This window comes from Pygoscelis adeliae, unplaced genomic scaffold, assembly GCF_000699105.1.
Source record: "Pygoscelis adeliae isolate BGI_AS28 unplaced genomic scaffold, ASM69910v1 Scaffold44, whole genome shotgun sequence".
In the NCBI taxonomy this organism is placed as follows: domain Eukaryota; kingdom Metazoa; phylum Chordata; class Aves; order Sphenisciformes; family Spheniscidae; genus Pygoscelis; species Pygoscelis adeliae.
This window is the reverse complement of record NW_008824761.1, coordinates 252,134-275,178: the sequence shown is the minus strand read 5'-3', so window position 1 is coordinate 275,178 and position 23,045 is coordinate 252,134. Positions and strand designations below refer to the sequence as shown.

General features: G+C 41.6%; 1 protein-coding gene across 2 annotated transcripts in view; it reads right to left on the bottom strand.

Annotated features, from left to right (window-relative positions):
• KLF12 (Kruppel-like factor 12) overlaps positions 1-23,045 on the bottom strand; it is a 253,528-nt gene that overhangs the window by 165,354 nt on the left and 65,129 nt on the right. Inside the window, exon 2 of one of the 2 annotated variants that reach the window (XM_009323519.1) lies at positions 18,196-18,259. In XM_009323519.1, coding sequence (XP_009321794.1) covers positions 18,196-18,216 — 21 coding nt within the window. In that variant the 5' untranslated portion in view covers positions 18,217-18,259. Of the gene's footprint in view, positions 1-18,195; positions 18,260-23,045 lie in introns of those variants that run through there. The other variant, XM_009323520.1, reaches the window with a different exon arrangement.

Below are 23,045 nucleotides of genomic sequence, written 5' to 3'. Positions count from 1 at the left end.
ATAAAATACAGCAATAGATTGATTGTCAGCACCAAAAGCTGACCTCTTACAGTCACGGACATTACAAACTATATCCTCTGAATAAGAGCAATATAGGGCAATGCCGCCATTAAATATGCCTAGCTGCATTCTAGCAGCTGGGCCACAGAAATGTGAAGCAGTTGATATTGCTCTTAGCCAGCAGAAGTGTTTCTCACTTATCTAAGAGCTCCGACATATAGGCAGAACTGAAAGGAAACCAGGATAAGCCAGCTTTCCCCCTTTGGGTTAAAAATGTAACCGCTAAAATTTAGGAAAGTCAGTTAAGCCTTATTTTTAGTTCAGATTTACTTTGTTCACAAGCAATTCTTAAAAACTTTTGTGGTGTTGGTTTTTTTGGGGGGTTGGTTTTGGTTTTTTTTTTTAAGCATTAAAGACAGAGCAGTATATGGCACCCATAAGAGAACCCCTTGTTCCCAGAAGTCAGTTGCTCATTTCCAGCGCAGCTTGTTACACTGCCAGCTACAGGAACAGAGCAAATTCACTGCAGCCTTGAGTGGAGGAAGAGGAGGAGGACGACGACGACGACATGCTTGTGTGCAGCTGCACTCTCCAATGCCAGGTACTGTAGGACACACCTGTAAGGGGCGCAGCCGGTTCTCACAGGACCTCAGAAACCGTCTGCCACGGTTCCCGTAGAAAGTCATAGATACGATAGGCAATAAGCGATGAAACCAAAAATGTTCTCTCCATGGCCCTATTCCAGGGCGGTTGTAACCGCAACCTTCGCCCCAGCAGCTCCACTGGAGCAGAAGCACAGCCAGAGTGCCCGTGTTTGCTAAACTGCACGTAAAGATCGTTTGATTCATGCACATGCCAAAATAACAACGGAATAATTAAATAAAGCTGAATGATTGCACGCTCAGATGAAAAAGTCAAACTATTTGCCAGAAGCTAAGCATTACTCCGTCACCTTTCCCTGCACCTTTTGCACAGCACCTTACGTGCACGTGGAGGAATGGCAATTGCTTTATACGCTTCTCACCATGGAGCAAACAAACAGCTTATTCTGACATTTCAAAAGAAAGGGTGTATGCTCTGATGAAACTCCCAAACTGCAAATGTTTAACATCCTGTCGCAACCCGATCTCTGTTCTATTTAACATCAGTTTGAGGTTTCCTGCTCCCCACAGGTTTCAGTGCAAACTCCTGGGAAAATATTAATATTAAAGCTGGCGAGTAGCACTCGGTACATTTCAAAAAACAGGGAAAACTCTGACTTTTGTTCACTTAGTGAATGAATTATAAAGCACCTCAATTCATGAATGAGAATTTGTAAGTATCCACCAAATATGTGAAAAAATTGTCTAAAACAACATGTCGCTCTCAGACTGCTCACATCAACTTCTAGATAGAAGCTGATACCTGATTGCTCACATGAGGTACTTTCTTACTCAAGACAGGATGACCAAAATGCTTATGTACAAAACTGACAAATTAGACTCCACAAGCAATAAATTATTGTGGAACTAGAGTCCACTTTAAAGGCAATTCTAATTAAGTGTTAAGAATTTCTAATTAACAAGTTTCCAATGTTGCCAACACACATTTCCCACAGATTCTCAGAGAAGCTGTGATTCCTCAAACACGTTTTAAAAAAAGTGTACTGCACATGAACAAAATTACTGCCAAATAACTGCATAACTTCAAGATTAAAGAGTATTTTAAGTAACTATGGGTATAACCATAAAAATGACAGAAAAACATCAGAAAAAGAGATACAAGTAGCACATATAGCACTACGTTAACAGATGCTTTGAACTTTCATTACAGCATCTTTAAAATTCAGAGATATCAAATTTGCTATATACAGCCAATCAAACTGGGCATATATATTAAATGTAAGGTTATAAACAAAATACATGAGTGTGTGTCTAGGGGAAAGACAAGATAAATGAGTAATTAATTTATAACATCTCATTTTACAGCATGAAACATCATGTAAGCCTGGAAAAACTCAGGGAACAATTAATGTATATAGCCAATGGTTTTTTTTCTTAGGATCCCAGGATAATTCAGGTGGGAAGGTGCCTCAGGAGGTCTCCAGTCCTGCTCAAAGCAGGTGCAGCTTGGTCAGACCAGGTTGCTCAGGGTTATGTCCAGTCAGGTCTTAACCTCAAAGGATGGAGATGGCACTACCCCTCTGGGCAACCTGCTCAACTGGGAGACAGCCCCCATGGGTGGGGGAGGGTTTTCCTCACACCCAGCCTGAACCTCTCTTGTTTACAATGCATTGCCTCCCGTTCTCCCACCACGCATGGCTATGAACTGACCAAGACCCCCTGAGCCCACACATCCTGCCAGTCTTTGCCCATTTGACTGTGCCCCCATCCAGGCTGTAATAACTGTAACTCAGATACAAGAACATTGTTGGAGACACTGTGAAAGCCTTGCAGAAGCTGAGGTGAATAGTGTTCACTTCTCTCCCCTCACCCACTATTCCAGTCACTTTACACTGCAGACGGCAATCAGGTGGGTCAGGCATGCTTCACCCTGGGTGAATCCATGCTGACTGTTCCCAGTCACCTTCTCCTCCTTCAGGGTGTCCGGAAGGGTGTTCCCAGAGGACTCATTCTATGATTTTTTTTCCATGGACAGAAGGGAGGCTGACTGGTCTGTGGTGCCCCAGATTATCCTTTTGGATTTATCTGAAGAGGGTGCACCATTGGTTAAACATTGGAAGAGGCTGCCCAGGGAAGTGGTTGAGTCACCATCCCTGGAAGTATTTAAAAGACGAGTAGATGAGGCGCTTAGGGACATGGTTTAGTGGGCATGGTGGTGTTGCACCCTGGGTGAATCCATGCTGACTGTTCCCAGTCACCTTCTCCTCCTTCAGGGTGTCTGGAAGGGTGTTCCCAGAGGACTCATTCTATGATTTTTTTTCCATGGACAGAAGGGAGGCTGACTGGTCTGTGGTGCCCCAGATTATCCTTTTGGATTTATCTGAAGAGAAGTGCACCATTTGCTTTCTTCTAGTCATCAGGGATCTCCCATGGTCGCCAGCACCTTTCAAGCATAGTAGAGAAGGGTGCCACAAGGACATCGGCCAGCTCTCTCAGCACCCATGGATGCAGCCAGGTGGGTCCCATGAGCTTGTGTGGGTTGAGTCCTCTCAGGTAATCCCTGGGACTTGGTCCTCATTCATGACTGGTGGTTCTGCTTCTTGAACCTTGTCTGTAAGTAGAGAGGTCTGTGAGAAGGCCACGCAGGTGAAGGCTGAGGCAGAGAAGGCAATGGAGTACTTCGGCCTTACCGCTGTTTGCTGTCAATAATTCACCCACCGACCCACGTTTTCCTTGTCCAGCCTTTTACTGCTGATGCAGTAATAGAAGCTCATGTTGGTTTTGATATTTCCTGCAAGACTGAACCCCAGCTAAGCTTTGGCTTTCCTGACACCAACACTCTGCGTGCCTGCATGGTATTTCTGTGTTCATCCTTTGTAGCCTGTCTCTGCTTCCACCTGCTGCTATATGTTGTTGGGTTGATGGTTGGACTCGATGATCTTGGAGGTCTCTTCCAACCTTAATGATTCTATGATTCTATGATTCTATATGCTGCCTTTTTGCACTGGAATCCATGGGTTTTGCATTGGAAGCCATGACTTCCCCACTTAGAGAAGCTGATCTCCTGACAAGTCCACCTGCCTGATGGCTGGAAATTGGTTCAAAAACAATTGGGATTCTTCTACAGAGTTGTTTATGAAGAGCTATCAAGCACAAAAATACAGATACAACCTCTGGCTATGGAAGTATTTGTGCCCTAGATTTTTTGCGAACTTGGAAGATGTACTGGGGCAATACCATCGCTCACACACAACCTTGCTACATCCTTTCCCTAAGCACCCATCTGTTATTGACTGTTGTTAGAGGAAGCATACAAGGTAGACGGTCCTTTGCTCTGACAGAAAATGGCCGCGTTTATATTCCTATGTCTTTTAAGTATCATACATGCTGAAAACGTGAAAGTTAAACCAGCTCTAAAACAGAGGATTCCAGTTACAAGACTGGCACTCAAGAGTGAACTGACATTCTTCTGCCAAGTATCTGGTACAGATCACTGCCAAAAAGGGACCTTAAGCTAGGTGGGCCACTGCCTATTCTGCAGCATTTCACTCCCTGTGATTTATTCCAGAGGTAAATGAAATGGTCAGCACATGGCATCTACAGCTTAGCATGGACTTCAGATGATACCTTCAGAGCCCTCTTCCTTTGTTTCCCTCAGTCATTACTCGATCGCTGAACATGCAGCAGTATAGTCTGTCCACGCGTACCACCATTCCTGGCTGATTTCACAAATGGTAAAAGTCACAGCCAAACAATAGTGCCTGGCAAAGCACCAGAACATTGCAAGTTATTGTTATTCTCACTGAAATATATAGAAGTATTACACCGAGCTATGCAATAAAACTATACATTTCTACCTGCTGTTGAACTCTATCTTGCATCAGAGGTGCCCTGTGCAAAAGCATTTGACAGAATTGTTTGTGACTGCTAAATGTGCCCCTGCTGGGTCTTTAAATCCTCATTAGTGTTCTTTAAGTCAGTGCACCTGATTATACATCGCGCAGCAGGAAGATCTAACAAAGTATTGTTATTTGTATTATCTTTTTATAACCCAGCATCATGCTCCCATTAAAAATGTATAGTGACCTTACCCATGTCAAGGCTTTCAAGAAATAATGCACTGAGATAATTGGTTGTTTGGCATCATACATAGCCTTTATAGCGTGTGTCAAGCCCTGAGTCATATTAATATATTTAACGTTTCTCATTAGGACATAATAAGAAATTGTGCCTGTATAAATCACATATTTATTCCCAACACGTGGCTTAGTTACACTGTGTAAAATGATGAAAACGATTTCCTGTCCACACTAGCTATGTCTCACATAGAATAAAATGCTTTTATTAGATTTACTTTGCACCACAAGAACTGGATGGGTTAAGCTGCTCATATTTTTAAGCAACAATTTCTGCACAGGCATAGACTGTTATGTGTACTGCATCTTTCTGAAGAGATCTGGACCACTAACATTAATAATGTGACAAACTGCCTCCACCATCATTCTGGATGCTGAAATTCAATAAACATTACTAAAATATTCTAACCACTAAAATCACAGCCACAGTGGTTTCAAGAGCAGTGTTTATCAGACACTGAATGATGCTGGACACAAAGCTGGGGAGTAATTCCCTCAATCAATGTAGATGATTCACAAGAACGCTTTTCACGCTGAAAGCTCATGCCAAGTCACCAGTTCACATGTAAACTAAAAAAGAATTCTAAGAATTCTTTCAGGAAAATATACCTTTTCTTAAAAATCACTCTTCCCAGGACTTCAGCTTAAAGAATTTATGTCAGGTACCTAGCTCATGTTTTGTGATGAAAAGCACCACAGCTATGTCATTTGTTGGTGCTGTTTCTTCAGATGCCCATCCCCTGGCTCAGCACAATCAACGCAGAGCCTCCATCCGACTTTTCTATGCATGTGTATGCCTTATGTATTTGGAGGTATACTTTATATTGTCTGAAGACATTAATAAATTCTGCATTTCAAGAATTATAGAAAAAAAGCATGGTAATTCTATCACCTGTTTGGTGCCAGGAATAATCAATTATCCACTCTTAAGCGAAAATTGTGAAAGTCTATCATCACTTATTCTTAAGTTTAAAATAGTCTCCGAAACATTCAGGTGGGGTTTTTTTGTTTGGTTCTTTTTAAGTAATGACAACTCTCCATGAGTGGCCATTTGCCTGAAAAAACACAGAGCTCTGAATTTTTTTTTCAACCTGAAAGAATACTCGCAAAATCAATGGATTATGTTTATTCTTCTAAAACACAAAATTAAGTATTAACCTGAATACACTAAAACTGGGAAGAAAAAAAAGAAGTCATACCACTGATCAACTGTGAGGAACTACTAGACTAATTCAAGAGATCACTGTTAATACTGTTATGACTATATCTAATTATCAAGCCCTTTAGAACCCCGCTCAGGCAAAGCAACCCTTTTAAAATAGGTTACCAAATAATCTTTTCCATTTTTACCATCATCAGCTGCCATACAACTGCTCTAGGGTCAGACGTAAAAGTTTATGCCTGTATTAGATCATTTTTGTCGAAATTTAACAAGGCGGATACTAGTTAAGTACTTCACGTGCTCATCATGTTGAATGGCCTACAAAGAGGTTAGTAACAAGCGACCGTGAAGGGCGAAATCTTGGCTGGCTACCTGGAACGTCCCCCAGGGTCCAAAGCAGTCCGAGCCAATGCAGGATGGAAATGCCCAGCTTCACTCCTCACTAGCAAGGAATGTGGGTTCATCACTTTAAGTGTAATAAGCATTCTTGAGCTGCCATCTCAGAAAGAAGTACAGGAGGCAGACACTTCCATGCTACAACACAACAAGCAGTAGATGCTTACTCTTTTCTCCCTTTAAAACGTTTATAACTTGTAAAGTTTTCCAGCTGAAAGCTTCAGGATTTTTAACTAAATGGACACAGTTTAACAAAACAACCACAGCCATGCTAGCCAGCACTTAGGTTCCTTTGCAAATGCAACATTACCTCAGCCACACATGGAAAAACACCTTTTTTTCCTGACTTACTAGATACGCATGTAGGCAAATACTTTTAGGTCACTTATGTTCGGATTAGAAATGAGAGACTTCTCTCTGAGACAGATGTACACGCATTCCAAAGCGGGGTAAGCTGTGGAAAAGCAGGGCACGAGGAAGCTGTCCTAACCACGGGGCTCCATTGGACACCACGACTCTTCAGGATCCTCTTCTGTGTCCTTTGGGTCTGGTGCTACGTAGCTACGTAGCGCATTGGAAAGTCTGGCGGTTGAAGTGAACTTTTCCCCTCTCTTGCCTTGCTCATATCTTATTTAGGATTTTAGCACTGTTTGGGGAACAGTTACAGACACTTTAAATCACATTTGCCTGGTGTAATCTTTTATTTATTTACTCTAAAGATCCCCACGTGGGAGAGTTCAGAGGCACCGCAGTGGAAGAATTTCAAGTGTTTTAAGACACCTTCTGATGAAAACAACTCTGTCCTTATAAAACATTCCTTGGTTTCTGATCCCACCAGGCCGCGATGTAGACAGACCCCAGCAAATATAAGCGAACGGGTTACTACTTCGGTGCCCTCCCTTGCATACTGCAGTAACTGTTACTGATATAGACTTATGACTAGACAAAAATAACTGGTTTACTAGAAACCCAGCCAGAAAAAGAAACTGATAAAAAGAAAAATCTAACTTCATACATCAACTGATAAATAATAATCGCTATCCAGTATCCAGAGTGAATTTGGTGGAACTAATCCCCGCCTGCATCCTGGAATTAAGAGTGGAGCAGAGCATATTTAGTAGACCGACTAGGTTTTGTCCATCACTACTGAAATCACTGGAAATATTTTAAGTTTTTTCATGAACAAAAGCAGAAACTAACCCTGCTCATGGAATGCTACATTCATGAAGTTATCCCTTTTTTCCAAGAACCTGGTTTAATATTAGGCAAATAAACACCTATGTTTCTGTGCAATACTCTATGATGAATTACTTGCCCAGACTTTTCTAAAGGAAGTAGCAATTGACATCAGGTTAATACAAAAGGATTCTTAAGCTGCATATAGCTCACAGAAACCAGACACTAAGGAGATCATTCACTCTTTTGGAAACCTGCTATGCCCAACAGTAAATCTTTTCCTTCAGGCAAAAGTGGTAAGTAGTCTTGATCATAACAAACTGTTGCTACAGATCAAAGAGTAATGGCACATTTATATTCAGAGTAAAGTAATAGCCAAACTCTTGCTTGAAGCCAAATACACAGTTGAGAAGCACACACAATAGGAGCTGTGTGCTGTTATTACCACCTACATTTAACTATTCTACTTTTCCAGTGTTTCTTTGTCTATTTTCCATGCTAAAGAGATATCATTGGCTGAGGTAGAAAAAACCACCCATGCTAACCAAAGTGGGTGAACTGGTTTGAGTAAATTAAAGTCTGAAACCTCTTAATGTTAATATTAAAACTTCTTTCCAACACACACCCACTTTGGAATTATGAAGGTTCTAAAACTTTTGAAATTACTATTATTAGCACTACAGAAATAAATAGCAATAAATTGGTCTATAAATGCTTTCCATATATTTAAACACGTAGCAGTTAGGATAATTACCCAGCCTCTTATGAGTCTCTTTTATCAAGCCATGAATTATCAGCAGATAGTGTATTTTTACCGCGTAAAAGCCATATTGTCACAGAGATGCACGTTGCTTGCCATTCCTGAAGAGCTTTAGAAGTCCTGAATAAGACAGTACGGTAGTTAAAGGGATACAGATTATTCAAAAGAAAGGTTTGGCTCCTTGTACATGAATAGCCAGGATGTTATGAACTCTCTGGCTCTTTTTCTGCATATAAAAAAAGATTATCCTTGCCTTCTGCAGAGATTAAGGCAATTCACTTGTTTTACATTCTGCGATAAAATAAACTCCACTGTCATGCCGCCTGGAGCTCCTGTATCTCATCCATTATGTAAATCTCCAAAGAGTAGTTCAGCAAACATCATCTCAGTTCCACTGCACTTAATAAGACGACCTACACATCTAAGTTAATTTTCATCTTCCTAAGACCAACAGAAACTCTTTACTTCTTAATTTGCAAGACGGATTCTCACTGTCATCTCCCCTCATAACCACCAAAGCCCAAGCTCATATAGTTTTAAATGAAACTCAGACTTAACTCCAAATGTTTGGGTTTTGGGGGTTGCACCATCTCCTCTAAAAACAGGAAAATAAAGCCAAGAAAAAAAATGTTTTGAATCTCACTATTTCTAGGACATCTTTTTTGTTGGTTTGTTTCTGTTTGTTTGGGGTTTGGTTGGGGTTTTTTTGCTAATACAAATACTGAAACACTTCTATATTACTTAGAAATTAAGGTGGTAACTCAGTGCATGTTTACCTATAAAGTTTGAAAGCCAAGGCTTTTCTTTTCACTTGAGCTATGCCCACAGGTCCACCACAGCAAACTGCAGCAACCACAGCTGTAGCAGACTGCTATCAAACTGACCTGAAACAACAACAAAAAACCCTGAGTAAATAGCAAAGTTCAAAAGAAGGTGTCAGCCTCAAAGCAGAAAACTTGCCCCTTTCCTGACTCATCACCGAACCTCTGCACAAGAAAGACTTAATGAATCACCAGGAGTACACATGAAGCACTATGTGGGAAGCGTAAGAGTGGGTCAAGATTTAGATTAATACCAGGAGCTTATTTCCTCTTTTAGACACGTGTCCTTGGGTATATGAAATACTGTATCCAGTGGAATCATTATTCAGGTCTGTTAGCAGTGGGTATCAGTATTAAAATAACTGCCTTCTTATGTGCTAGCTACTGAATTCTTAACACATTCTTCTACGCCTTCATATGAGAAGTGACAAATTGCCATTGTTTGACATTATTCTCTCCACGGCATGTCAAAAATACTAAAATCCAAATGCATTTATTCCTAGCACTAAATGTTTACTGTCAGATATGGAGGAAAAGGAAAACAAGAAAGTGTATGTAGTATTTCAATTTCCATTCAATGTATCTTAATCAGCACCGCTGCGCAGACCAAGAACCATGGGTTTTTCCCTTCTCATTGAGAAGTAAAGATTAACTTTAAAATGCAGTTAGCTGTGCTGCTTCATGATACTGAGAATTAATACTTCCCACAACAGAAGTATCTTTTTTTATCCATGCAAACACTTACATCCTGATAACTAATGACCAGAAACAGGTCATTAAGAAACAAGCAGAAGTACTGAGTCCTGTAAATCTCTGGTTTAAACTTGTTTTATTTGATGGATCATGCCCAACAGAACTAAAGAGTATTCAGCTTCTTGGAAACTAAAAACCTGAGAGTATGAATTTAAACATTTTTCTCCCCATTAGGCTCTTTGGAAACTTGTGTCATACTTCTGAAAATACACACATCAAAATGGTCTTGTCAAACAGCTTGGAAATTAAATGCCTTGTGCTTCCCTCTCTGGAGTAGTATAAATTTAGTCATTATTAGAATTAGTATAATTGTTCTCTAAGTGCTCTAGGAATAAAAGGTGAAATGAGCTCGGTGACTGCTCTTTCATTCCCACGAGAATGTACTGCAGCAGAGAAGTCAGGCTGCAAGAGCAGGGATGCTTTGAAAACCCAAGGACTGGAGAATGAGTCCAGCAAAGTATAGCCTGGTGCACTCACCATGTCTGTGCCACCATAGCTTACAGGCAGAGGAGGTGTCTGTTCTTCCAGGGAGGACACAGAAATCCCACGGAAGAACTGCCCTCTGGAAATGCCTGCTGCTGTCTGCTGACTAGTGGAAGACAGAAGCCTTCAGCAAAACGACTGAAGTTGAAAGGAACGTACCCAGGCCTTTGAGATCTAGCTCCCTGTTGACTACGTCCCATCACTTATGACTAGTCCTCACCAGGGGTATCAAGGCTGAAAAGAGAACCGAGTAAGCTGGTTTGAAACAGAAACTGGTTGGAAACACCACTAATCAAAGAGGGACATCGTGCAATCTCAGCTAGGAGGTCCCTGAGCATTCACCTAGCAGAACCAGTGGGCATGGTGGTGTTGGGTTGACGGTTGGACTCGATGATCTTAGAGGTCTTTTCCAACCTTAATGATTCTATGATTCTAACCATGAGTCTGCATCTCCCTCAGCAAGCAGCACTGTTGCAACAGGAACGGATCTTCTCAGTTTAGCTGAAGATATCCACAGCCTGTGTCTCTCAACAGCCCATAAGAAATCAGAGCACGTTAGGTAAGCTTTTTGGAGCACACCCCCGGTTTGGTTTCTTCCAAAAGCCACCTAGCTTGCACAGCCCAAGGCCATGCTACAAGGCGAACTGAAGCATGCCAGGCCGGGACATTCATGGAAGCATTTCCTGGTTTAAGCTAAACCAGTAATACACTCTCCTCACTTCCACTTCCCAGCTCTGGTCTGGTCTGCTCCAGCCAGCTTCCTCCAAAACCGAAACCGGCCTGTGGTTTGGGGGACTGATCCTTCCAGGCTTTTCTAGTAACAGTGTGGACAAACCTCTAACAGTTTGACGGGTCCTAGCGAGCCCTCCAAGCCTGCCCCCTCAGGCCCCTGCGTACAGCCTCACGCCAGAGCCCACAACATGCAATGGATACTTTCACGCCATGGAAACACGACACTGACAGGCCTCCAATTATCTCCAACAACAATAACGAGCAACAGGAGCACTGCAAAGGTATGGGAGGACACCCAAACTCCAAAAGGCAGCAGCACACCTGCAGCAAGCACAGTATGGAGGGAGCGAACCTTGGCCGGTGGGCATGCAGGGATCTGGCATCGCTTGCACCACAGCCACAGTTTGCTCCCTGAAGTGGGTGCATTCAGCCAGGCAGATATGGCAGGTCCTACATTTAGGCTTGGCAGTCCTGTGGTACTAAACACAGCTGCAGCCAGCACTGAGGAAATGCTGACATCAAAATTTCTCACCTAGATCTTCGGGCTGCTTCCATCATTTTATTTCATATAGTCTACAACATGCATTTTGGTGACTACAAGAGGTAGCGGCATCCGTTTCTGCTCCTCCCAAGAAGCAGGAATTCTGCTGGTATAGAATCTCCTATCCCTCCCAGCACGGGAACACTGACACACCATGCATTTCAAACACTAGAAATGGGAACCAAGGGTGTTTGTCCCTGCATTATAAAGCTATTTGTCATTTTATACTCACAGGCTAGTTTTTGCTATCTCTGTAGCTCTGGCTAAACTTTTCAAGGTGAAGTTCTTTGTTTTTCACTCCCAAAAATGAATTAAAAAAACAAACAAAAAACCCCAAAACCCCCAAACTTTAAAAACCAAAGTGACAGTTAACAGGAGGACACTCATCACAGGAGAGTTTAAGCTCTGTACAACTTAAATTAATAAAAAAAAGTTAAGTAATCACACACCAAGCCTTACAATCAACAGCAGTAAGTAATACAAATGATGGATGCCAACACGTTTACTAACTCAAATTGTAAGGGGATATCTATTAACTTTCAGAAGTAGTTTAACACGCACTCTACTGCACTGAGTTATGTCAACAGATGCTGAAGCAGACCCATAAACACAGCATTTACCTACATCCACAATTTACGAACCACAGACTCATCATCACCACCTATCTCTTCATGGAGGAGTGATCTAGGCAACACCAGCAAGATCTACCTTTGCTTTACAGTGACATCTAGTAATTTTAATGAAACGAACTGTGAAAAGAACTCTGGTATTTTAAATACTCCACGTTTCGTCACATTTTGTCAGTTCTAGACTAATTACTCTCCTGTGAGCTGCACTACAATGTCAGCTGCCTTACTCCCCCACACACCACCTCACATGAAGGTTGCTGCCATCCTTTTTTATGCAGTTCTCCATTCTTCCTGTTTCAAAAAACTGTTTAATAAATAGGATTTTAATTCAAGAACTACTGCAAAATCAATGCACCTGAAACAACCCACAGTGGCCCCAAGCAGAACAGAAATCTGTGCAGCCACCGGCACGCAAACCCTGCACACCACTGCTGCGCAACTGCTGGGCCGGAGACATTTCTCACAATTCTGAGCAAAGCCTCTTGGGCAGCTCTGCGCTGACTACTTGAAAAATACAACCTTATTTATTATATACAAAGATCTCTTTATTTATTGATCTTAAAGCAAAGCTTGAGGCTTTTGCAGTAGACCAGGCTTTGACAGGGAAAGTCTAACCCACCCCTGCGCCTACAGGTTTGAGGATGCAGAAAGACCACAGCTATCTTCAACCACTAAAATAACACTTCTAAAAAACATTCTATTTTTTGATTTATGAACCTTAAAAGCAACAGTTACAATCCTTCGTAGATGTCTGCCCCCTGATCCACACTGGCAGGAATGAAATAAAAGGACAAACCCCTCAAAATCATAATCCAACTTGATTTAAACAAGGTCAGATCACAAACCAAGCATTAAATATGATTTGGCCCTAACTCTGGTGAACTGATTTCGTGTGTGTATATATGTGTGTGTGTGCTTTGGATACCCACCCCAAACCAGCTGCTGAAGAGCACTATGTAAACACACCAAAATAGTTGGGAAATGAGTGGAATGGAGCCAAGATCTGGGACCATAAACAAGAAACCATTTAGACTATGAAAGCAACTGCCCAGCAGAAATGAAGAAAGAAGTGGTGTAGAACAAGTTTTGCTCTGCTGTTCATAAGGAAAGCCTAATAGGAACGCCAGGGTCTTCCCAGAAATCATTCATTAATTTTACAAAGGCCAAGGGAAGAGGAACGAGCTCATATGCCGTGCAAACGCATCAAGCTGAAGGGGTTCATTGCAGTCATCTTAAATACCTTTTTCTCCTTGGAAAAGATCAGTGTTGGAAATGCCTCCAGCAATTTTTCAGCCACAGGGATCAGTTCCAAGTCCACCCCACTCCCAGCGGGGCTGAGCCAGCGGCGAGCAAACCTGGGGCTACACCGCTCACACCGCACGGCCCTCCAGCAGCCCGTCAGCCGCACTGGCACCCGACGGGAAAGGACGGGAGCAAGAGACAGCACAATATGCGGCAGTCATTGTAAGGAACAGAGTAAGAAAAAAATCTCTGCTGCTCCTCCCTTCCCTGAATACAAGGTTTGGGGAAAAGTTTTCCTCCTGCTCTACAGTTTCAGCATAAGTCTTACATTTTTAAGTGACAGTAAGTAAAAGCAAATCTGTCCTATGAATATGACCAGGTTCCAGACAACAAATTGCCTGCTATCAATTTACACTGTGAAATATTCATTAAATATCAACCACCAATCGACTGTTAAGGGACCCATCTTGATAAATGCTAGACAACAGATGAAACCAACAGAACTTCACAGTCTCCCTGCCTTGCTGAATGGGGCCATCAGTCATTTTTAAGTGGTCGTTTGTTACATTGTTTTATCCAAGATATTTATAATCATAATGAATTGAGACAAAACATCAAACTACAGCCTCCTTGCCTGAGAGTAATCTAAACTGAAAAGCACATAACAGAAAGGACTGATTGATGGCCAGTGCAAAATAACTCCCTTGAGATTAATATATTTTGTCCTGTTGATGTTTCTAGTCATAATTATACTCCAAGAATCCATCGAATGATGTTAGATGTGAAAGACCACTTAAGAGCAGTCACTTCCTTTCTAGGAAAACTGCATTTGTTTGCAATGGATACGGAGGGGACAGCAGAGGACAAAAACCAAACATATCATCACACTGCTAATATTCTGACTATGCAAATAAAAACATAAAACTTCCTCGAAACACCCTCAAACATATTAAAAAAAAAATCATTTTTATTGTGACCAGACTTCAAAAATCACAAAAACTGTAAAGATTGAAAGTCCAATGAGTCCAAACTCCATCCAAAACCAGGGTAGCTGCAAAGTTAGATGACACGGCTCAGGGCCTTGCCCAGCCTGCACCGGAGCATGGGGCTGTTCCTCCCCATGTGCAGGACTTTCCCCCCTGCTGAAACTGATGAGGTCCCTGACAGCCCATTTCTCCAGCCTGCCGAGGTCACCCCGAACGGCAGCCCTGCCCTCATTGCATCAGCTGGGTACCACCGCGCAGCACCACGCCCGTGCAGCCTCCTACGCCCTGCTCCGCTCCGGAGTCAGGGGAGGTGAGGCAAGGGCACGTCAGAGGTAGGAAGACTCCTGAGATGGGATGAGCTCTGGAGAGCTCAAGAAAGATCTCCTTTGTACTGAGTCATTCCCTCTAAATAGCTGAGCCAAACCTGGCTCTTGGTTTTCGTTGTTGGTTTGGGTTTTGTGTGGTTTTTTTGTTTGTTTTTTTTTTTTAGAGATGACGCACAGGTTACATTTGTGAGACAGCAGTACTTCGTGGGCTTATCACATAGGCCTCTTTAGAAAATAAGCAGTCATCTCCTAAACACTGAATTCAATACATCTGTGTTGTTTATCATTTTTTAAGCATTAAATAACTTCGAACATCATTAAGCCTGATCAAATGAACCACCCAGTAGTATTTCTGCAGGCTGTCCGTGAAACCACAGTGTGAGTGGGAGACTGTACCCAAGACCACTCATTAAGTACAATGCAGCCCTGTCTTTTCAATCTGAGCAACCTCTCCTCCCCTTTAATTTCACTCTCTGACATCCTTTCAGTCCTGCCCACTTCTTTTTGGTTTAAAGTCTTGATCTTTATTTTGCCCGGGACTTTCTGAGCTATGGTTCCTCCCTATCAGTTACGAAATTCCTTACCAGCTCCTACCCTGGTCTCTCATCTCCATACATCCACATTCAATCACTGTAGACTGAAAAATGTAAACTTTAAATGTCAGATTCAACAGAGAACTCAACCTGAGGCAGACCAACAAAGACCTAAAATATACCAATATAACATACAGGTGATACAACCCAAGTTGTTTACACCCCCAATGATATACCAACGTACTCATGTTAGCAATGGAAAGCTTTCAAAATCTTGGTTAGCAAAGCAGCAGTAAAGTGAAAGGCTGAGGCAGGGTGCTGGGTGAAATCCAATCTCTTTCCTCTTGAAGCCAGAACTTTATCAACTGATCTTAACAGTGACCACAAAGGAGCCCTCTCCACCTCTATTGCTTAAGTTTTCTGGAATCAGTCTTCCCAGAAAAGGAATTTTTAGCCTCGGACTTTGAATTCCTCCACATAACCACATTTTTTTCTCGTTCAACGATATGATTTGATCATGGTACTTTCCTAATAGAAAAGATTAGCAGCCGGATTCAGAGCCCTACATTTGCAAAGACTGCCAAACAGAAAACATGTGAAGAAATAACTCAGTATCCCCTTCCTTATCTGCACATATTTTGTGCAGCTTCCCCACGATTACTGCAGGATGTCATCAGAAGGGCATGAGAGAGTGGAACTATGGTTTGACAACAGAGGTCACCCTGTTCTCATGTTCTTCCTTCCTTCTGCCACCACTCTGCGTTGAACCAGAAAGGCAAAAGCAGAGAGAGGAACAGAGATACAGAGCTAGCAGCGCTAGCATCTGTCATCTGTTGCATCTCTCATGCAACTACAGTCTTTCCCAAGAAACTTGGGAGAAGGCCACCCGAGTCCAAGAGTCTTTTGCGTTTGCCTGATCTGAAAGCCCTCCCCCCTCTGCGCAGACTCTAGTTACAATGGCCCCTCTCAAGGATCTGACAAATCCTTAACGTTTTCTGCCCTGGTGTCACTTCCCAAGCTGAATACCTAAGACTGTCCGCTAGTCTGGCCCAGTTTCTCCTCAATTCAATGCAAAACATTACCACGCTATGATAGTACTGCTCTGTGCTGTCTTCTGGATAGTATGAGGAGGCCACTGTAATATAATGCTATCCAGAGATAGCTTACAGATAATTAGGTTGGTCTTTGCACCCTCTCACACTTTCTGCCAGTAAAGAGTCTCCCCGAGTTCGCACATACAGGATTTTATCATTGCAGTTCTGGAAGATACAAGCAAGGTTTGGATGGTATCAGTTTTTCACTCTGCTATTCATAGCCAGGAGGTCTGAGCAGGGAAGTGTTTGCTCCCCCGTGATGCAAGCCCATTCCGAGCTATCAGACATTTGCATGGACAGCAGCCACCGACACGTCAGCTATCAAACCAAAGAGAAATTCCTTAAGACTTTGTGCGCTGGTTTTAGCAGGCAGCAACTGCTGGTTCGTATCTGGGCATACGGGTCCCTGATCCCATACAGAAATCGTGTACATTACTGCAGAGCTACGAATACCACTCGCTATTAGGGTTTAAATTTGGCTCCTGGAGGTGTTTTCTGGGACCCGTGGTATATAAAGCAGATGTTGTATGGATGCTTCTGAACTAAAGATTGTTTCACTGGCTGTTATTTCAGGAGACTGGATTGAAGGACACAGATGATTCCCTCAAGACTTACGCTGCTTGTGAATCCGGAGATAGCTAGGATCAGCATGTCCACTACCTGTTGTAAACACTAAAAAAGCATACCCAAGAAGGAATTAAACTCTTCTATATCTGTCAGTTGTTGACAAACTGTAAAGCTTCTGAACCACTAAAAGATTGATAAAACCAAATTATCACTGAGATAAATAAGAAACTTTGTCCTCCTGAACTACTTTGCTCAAGTTAATAGAACTATAGACTTACATTTCTGGTATTGAACTGACAGTGTGCTTTTGAAAAAATCTGGGGGTTTTGCTGGTTTTTTTGATTGTTCCCACCCCTGACTGGGATTCAGGAGTTGAAGAAAGCTCTCTAGGAAAGAAGTTTTCCACCGTAACATATCCCTCCTTGACTAGCAGAGTTTCCAGAATGCCTTATTTAACTGAGCAGCTGCGCAGCATCCCGCTGGACCGTACCCTGTATCCTACTGTACCGCACCCTGCATTTGTCATTACAATTCATTTGCTCTGGTGCAAACCCACAGGCACTGTCAGTTTTGTTTAAACAGCCTCGGCAGGAATGGGTTAACGTAGCATCCCAGCCAAAGCCTACAGTACACAGTCACAACAATTCAGATTGACAGATGTCAAGGCCTACCGAATTTTATCATCTTACAAAGCATAACAATAAAGTCAGTAAAACACGGAGGTCCACTAACAGCTTCTTCCTTTTTAACTAGCGCAGAAAATGCATGCTGTAAGACAGCCATCTCTCTATTATAAGAAAACAAAGCACCAAGATACTTTTGAAGATATCGTATCCTATTTGACTTCTTAAACAGCATTTGTCTGCGTGGCGCCTGAGTGCCACTCCACAACGTATTAAGCTTCATAGCCAGTAGCTATAAAGGAGACAACGCCTCTCTCATTCTCCCTTCATCCTTGCCCATAAGAATAATGAACACCACTATGCATCGCCCATTCAAACACCTGGCTTCAAAGGAATTACCTATTTCCTTGACATACTACTAGGTTTTCCTTTGAACATTCAGGTTTGGTCAGACACTGTTGCGCTAAGCTACAGCTATGTTAAGCTATAGTATTCTCCTGCCTGAAAGACAATACGGCATATGAAGCTCAGACCGGTTATTTCAACTATTATATTTTGTAACACAATATAAAGTTTTGTTAATAGCAGTAATATATGTATATAATGCATATGGCTGTAAAAACGTCAACCAACTTTTATGGCTTTCCTCTTCATATGAATATTTAGTCATCCATTCGTCCCTAGATCCACTTCAATCCTGAAAAAGAAAAGATGAAATAATGTAATTGATTTATTTTCTTAGAGGTTCATTAATTTCTCAAATATTATTGTATACGTAAATAAAAAAACCTAAGCATGGACAGCCGTTCCATAGTAAAACAGAGATCAGAAGAACAGTAAGTTTATAAGCACTTTAAATAAAACTGCATAAGTAAGATAAAAAGTGTATTGGTGAAAGCCTTATGTTTCCTCTTACCTAATGATTTCAGTCAATGCTCTCAGTGTCTTTTAATTTCTGAGCTGCTACTTGAGGGTACTAAATCCCAACTGCTTTAATTAGTCTTCAGGGCCCATTATATATCAGTACCCTGCGTTTGTACAGGTGAACTTTCCAGCAGTTACTGAGTGCAAATACTGTTTACTGTATTTCAAAATGTGCTTCCCAGAAATACTATGCGAGATCTGGACAATAACGCATTAAAAGCCAAAATACATTTATTAGTGAGCTCAGTCAATACTCCAGCCACGGGAAATAAGTGTGCAAGACCATTACAAAATTTGAATACGTATTTCTTGAAGGGTTTCCTATGGATACATGATTATTTTAGTTATATTTCCACATGAATCTGTAAGAGAAAAATGTATATAGATATTTAAATACTATATTATACTTTTGGGAGGTTCCTTCAGGATTAAGAAAATATACTAATCCGGTAGTCTAACTTTTTTAAAGCTTTGGGGGAGAAAAAGCTTCAGATGTCCGAAACTTAAACAGTAGACAGTATGTCTTAATCCTTAAATTGCCAGAATACGTGCATATATCTGGAAGCAAATGCTACTTACATATGTCTCTTAATAATGGAAATGGTGTGAAGTCAAGAATCTAAATCTGCTGTCAGAGTTGTTATAAACAATCTGCTGTTATTTTTATATCATTCAAAAAAAGGTCATCCTTCAAATAGCAGTGGAGCATCACCTGCCCGCTTTTAAACCACAACCCAGTATTTCATTACTGCTGTACGTACAACAACATGACTAACAGGTTTCCAAACACTAAGCAAACTTTTACACTGAAAACAAGACAAGAAGCTCCCTTAAGCATGTAATATCAGTAAATATTCATATACTGTGCTACTATTATACTGACTAAACACCATGCACTTAATTTTATTTCTAAGAAAATATTAAGGTTAATAGAAAAAAAGTTCCAGATATTCATATGAATCATAAAAGGTTGCAAAATCACTACAAACACTGACCTAACTAGATGTAACTAAATACTGTAGGCTTAGAGCATGCTAACTATTGCAAGACCATTTGCCCTATCTCCCATGCATCTTGTAGACTCTTTCCTTTTTGTTGTTCAATCTCCCTTGCCATTATTTGGATTGCTTCAAAATTTCCATTTCATGAAGCAGATTTTCTTTTTTTTTTTTTATTTTTTTTTAAATTGCACACTTGAAGAACCACCTTTGAGTTTCTAATGGCTCTTTCTCTGTGCTAATGTCCAAAAATGGGACAAGTGGACCAGGTTTTCCACATCCTGGACTTACATGATGTGGTTATCTAACCTGAGCAGGAAATTACTTAGTCATCAAGTTCTTTAAAATTAAATGTAATGTATTCAAAAGCTTCATCAGGTCTCTGTCAGAGGAAGACAGAGTTTGACCTGTAATTGTTTCCAGTTCTCCAGGTTCTCTCATCATTACTCCTCCCTACACACGCACACTCTCCTACAACGCAACTCAGCCTCAAGTTACACACAAACGCTGAAGTCCTATTAGGTTCCCGTGGCTATGGTGACAGAGCAAACATGGCTATGTGTTTCAAAACTGCTAACACACCACCATCCAACTAGCCATAGCCACAGCTGGTTTTGCGTTATTAAATCACGTGCAACAGCCCTCCTCATGAAAAAGCTACTTCGTTAGCAATGACAAATAATTGGGTTTGCCTATTAATTCTCTTCAGGTCTGCACAATTTATCAAGCACTGAATTGCCCACAACCTTGCATCACTGGGGTGCTCTCCTCCATGAAAGGGCTTTTGCTTGTCCTCCTCTTCACCAAGCACAAGCAGGGCACACCACAAGCTCCGGCAGTGCCACCGTCCCACAACGCTGCTCTACCATGATACTCGCAGCTTGGGGGTAGGACAGGGGTTATCCCTTAGCACTGACCGCCAGGGTGACCAAGAACACTGATTTTGGTGGCCAATGCACACTTCCACACATGCCACCCATACAGGCCACAGGCCTCTTCATTGCAACTATTTTAGGCTGCTTTTGGGGAGAAGATGAAGAACAAACTGTTCATCTGAAAACAGCATTTAACTAGTAACTCCACAAATCTGTTGTCTCATTTTCAGAAGACCTGTACTTTCAGATGAAAGTACTTTGAAATGCGTATGAAAAAATACAGGCCACAGGCCTCTTCATTGCAACTATTTTAGGCTGCTTTTGGGGAGAAGATGAAGAACAAACTGTTCATCTGAAAACGGCATTTAACTAGTAACTCCGCAAATCTGTTGTCTCATTTTCAGAAGACCTGAAAAGCTTCAGCTTCAGATGAAAGTACTTTGAAATGCATATGAAAAATAGGACCATCTGTCCTTACAGATCTAGTGCATCCATTCTGCCACGTGTGTCACCGCTGTGAAACCTGCTCTGGACTTTGGTTTTCAGCGGCTTGCTGTGAAATCTCAGTTTCTACTATCAGGAATATGAAGACAGACATGAAAGTCCAAACAGAAGCATCTTCCATTTGTATTGAGTGGTTTTTACACCAGAAGAAAATCTACCCGATGAGACAACTGCACAATATTCCTGATTCAAAACCTTGATGTCAAAAAGGCTCCTTAAGTAATCATAGAGCAAAGCACCTAACAAACCACCAGTTTCAACCAGAAGAAAGACATTTAAGTAGCAAACACAGAATTATGTCCACTTCCAGCAAAAGGCTAACCATCGTCTTAAAATCACGTTTTCAGACCCCACAAGTTTATAAAGCTTATGAATGTCACCAAACGTTAGATTCCTTCTCCTACAGCAAGAGAAAACCAAACAGAAATTACAACACCTAGTCCATTTTGAAAACCTGTCTTGATCAGAATAAATGCCCTGGTAGTCCCACCCTGGCCGGCATCCCCACCCACCGGCGGAGCTGAGCAGGACTCGCGGACCAGAGATAAGGAACATGACAAGGGTTTCAGGACAATCATGCTGAGCATATTTCTAGACAAACAGAGGCCACGATGTGTGTAGAGATGCCCTTGTCTCTACAAAAAGAACATTTTTGAACGTATAAAGCCACATTAATTCATTAAAAACCAAGTTGATGCTAGTATCACTTTCACATCTCTTTTACATACTTCTAACTTCTAAGTAAATTCCCATTAATACAGTTACAAATTATTCCTCGTGCTATTTTCCCCCTTTTCTAATTCAGATAGATATGGGAACATACATTTGGAAAAGACCAACTCATTCACAAAGTTAAGTCATTTGCTGAATCAGGATTTATTAACTTTTCCCTCTACAAAGCAAACCCCTTATCTGGGCGTAACTGTGTTTCTTAATCGCCTTCTTGCATCATTTATTCTACTTTAAAAAGTACGCACTTTTCTTCTTGAAAGCCCATAGATCTGCACTTAGACTTCTGCAATCCCTTTCAAAGGCCCTGAGTCACACCAAACTTCCCCGAAGACAGAGGAAGACAGTGACTTCTCCCAAACTCATGAAGGCCACCCTGAACATCAGGTAAGGCAGGATCACCAAAAGCATGGTTTCAGCAGCGTTCAGAGATGAAAGAACACAGGTTATCCTCAACCCTTTATATTACTAGCAGCCACATACTTCCCCTTTTTTCCTATGTTTCCGATTCTTGCAGGGAAATTCGTAAACTCCATAAAGCAGACATTCTGCAGAAACTACAGATACAAATATACATTAACCATGAGCTACAGATTTGGAACAGTCCTCAACATTTAAAATCGGTAAGTGACAGGAGAGGCTGAAATTCAGTGCAGCATTGCACTGAATCAGCATACCCAAAGATCTACCTAAATTGCACTTTGAGTGCCTACCTTTCTTGCCTTGGGTCTAGCCCCCAGGATTTTTGTAAACTGAGTTCTGTACCACTGTAACTGAAACTAGCCAAAACACTGTGCCACAAAGTTGACTGTAAAAAAGTTAAAAAGCTTTAAATTCCAACATAAGCCGCTGTCCCACCAGCAGCCATCACAAGATGAACCAGGTAATACAGCTTAAAACGCATTCAGTTTAGGTTAAGTGTAACTGCCATATATTTTATAGACCTCACAGGACCAAAGAAACACTTGCTACGCATTCCATTACTCACTATACAGTTGCGATCACAAGGTTTATTCTGTCCTCAGCTAAAGTTTTTGCTAGTCCTTGATTGTGATTTCTGTTCAAACAAGGCAAGCGGAGTCACTTGCTTTAAGATACCAGCCCCCCCACCAACATCTTTGTTGCTCTGACGTAGTGTTATAACAAAAATATCTTAAGCTGCTCAGAATATTTCTGAAAATTAACTTAATACTTCAACTTCTGGTTTTCACTGGTATTTTAATAAAAGTAAAGAGAAGCAGGAGGCAGAGAGTGGGATGCTTGTTGCTAGGTGATACCTAGCTCTCCTGAACTCCTACAGACTGAAATATTTATCCAGACTCCCACGAAGAATGACATCTAGCATAGAGAAAGAAGAGACGCAGGCACTTACTGAATCATGATTCAAGGTAAGAAGCAGCAGCTCTGCCACCAGCCTGGTCCCTGGGGTACCTAAGCTGAGGAGGCTGCAGTC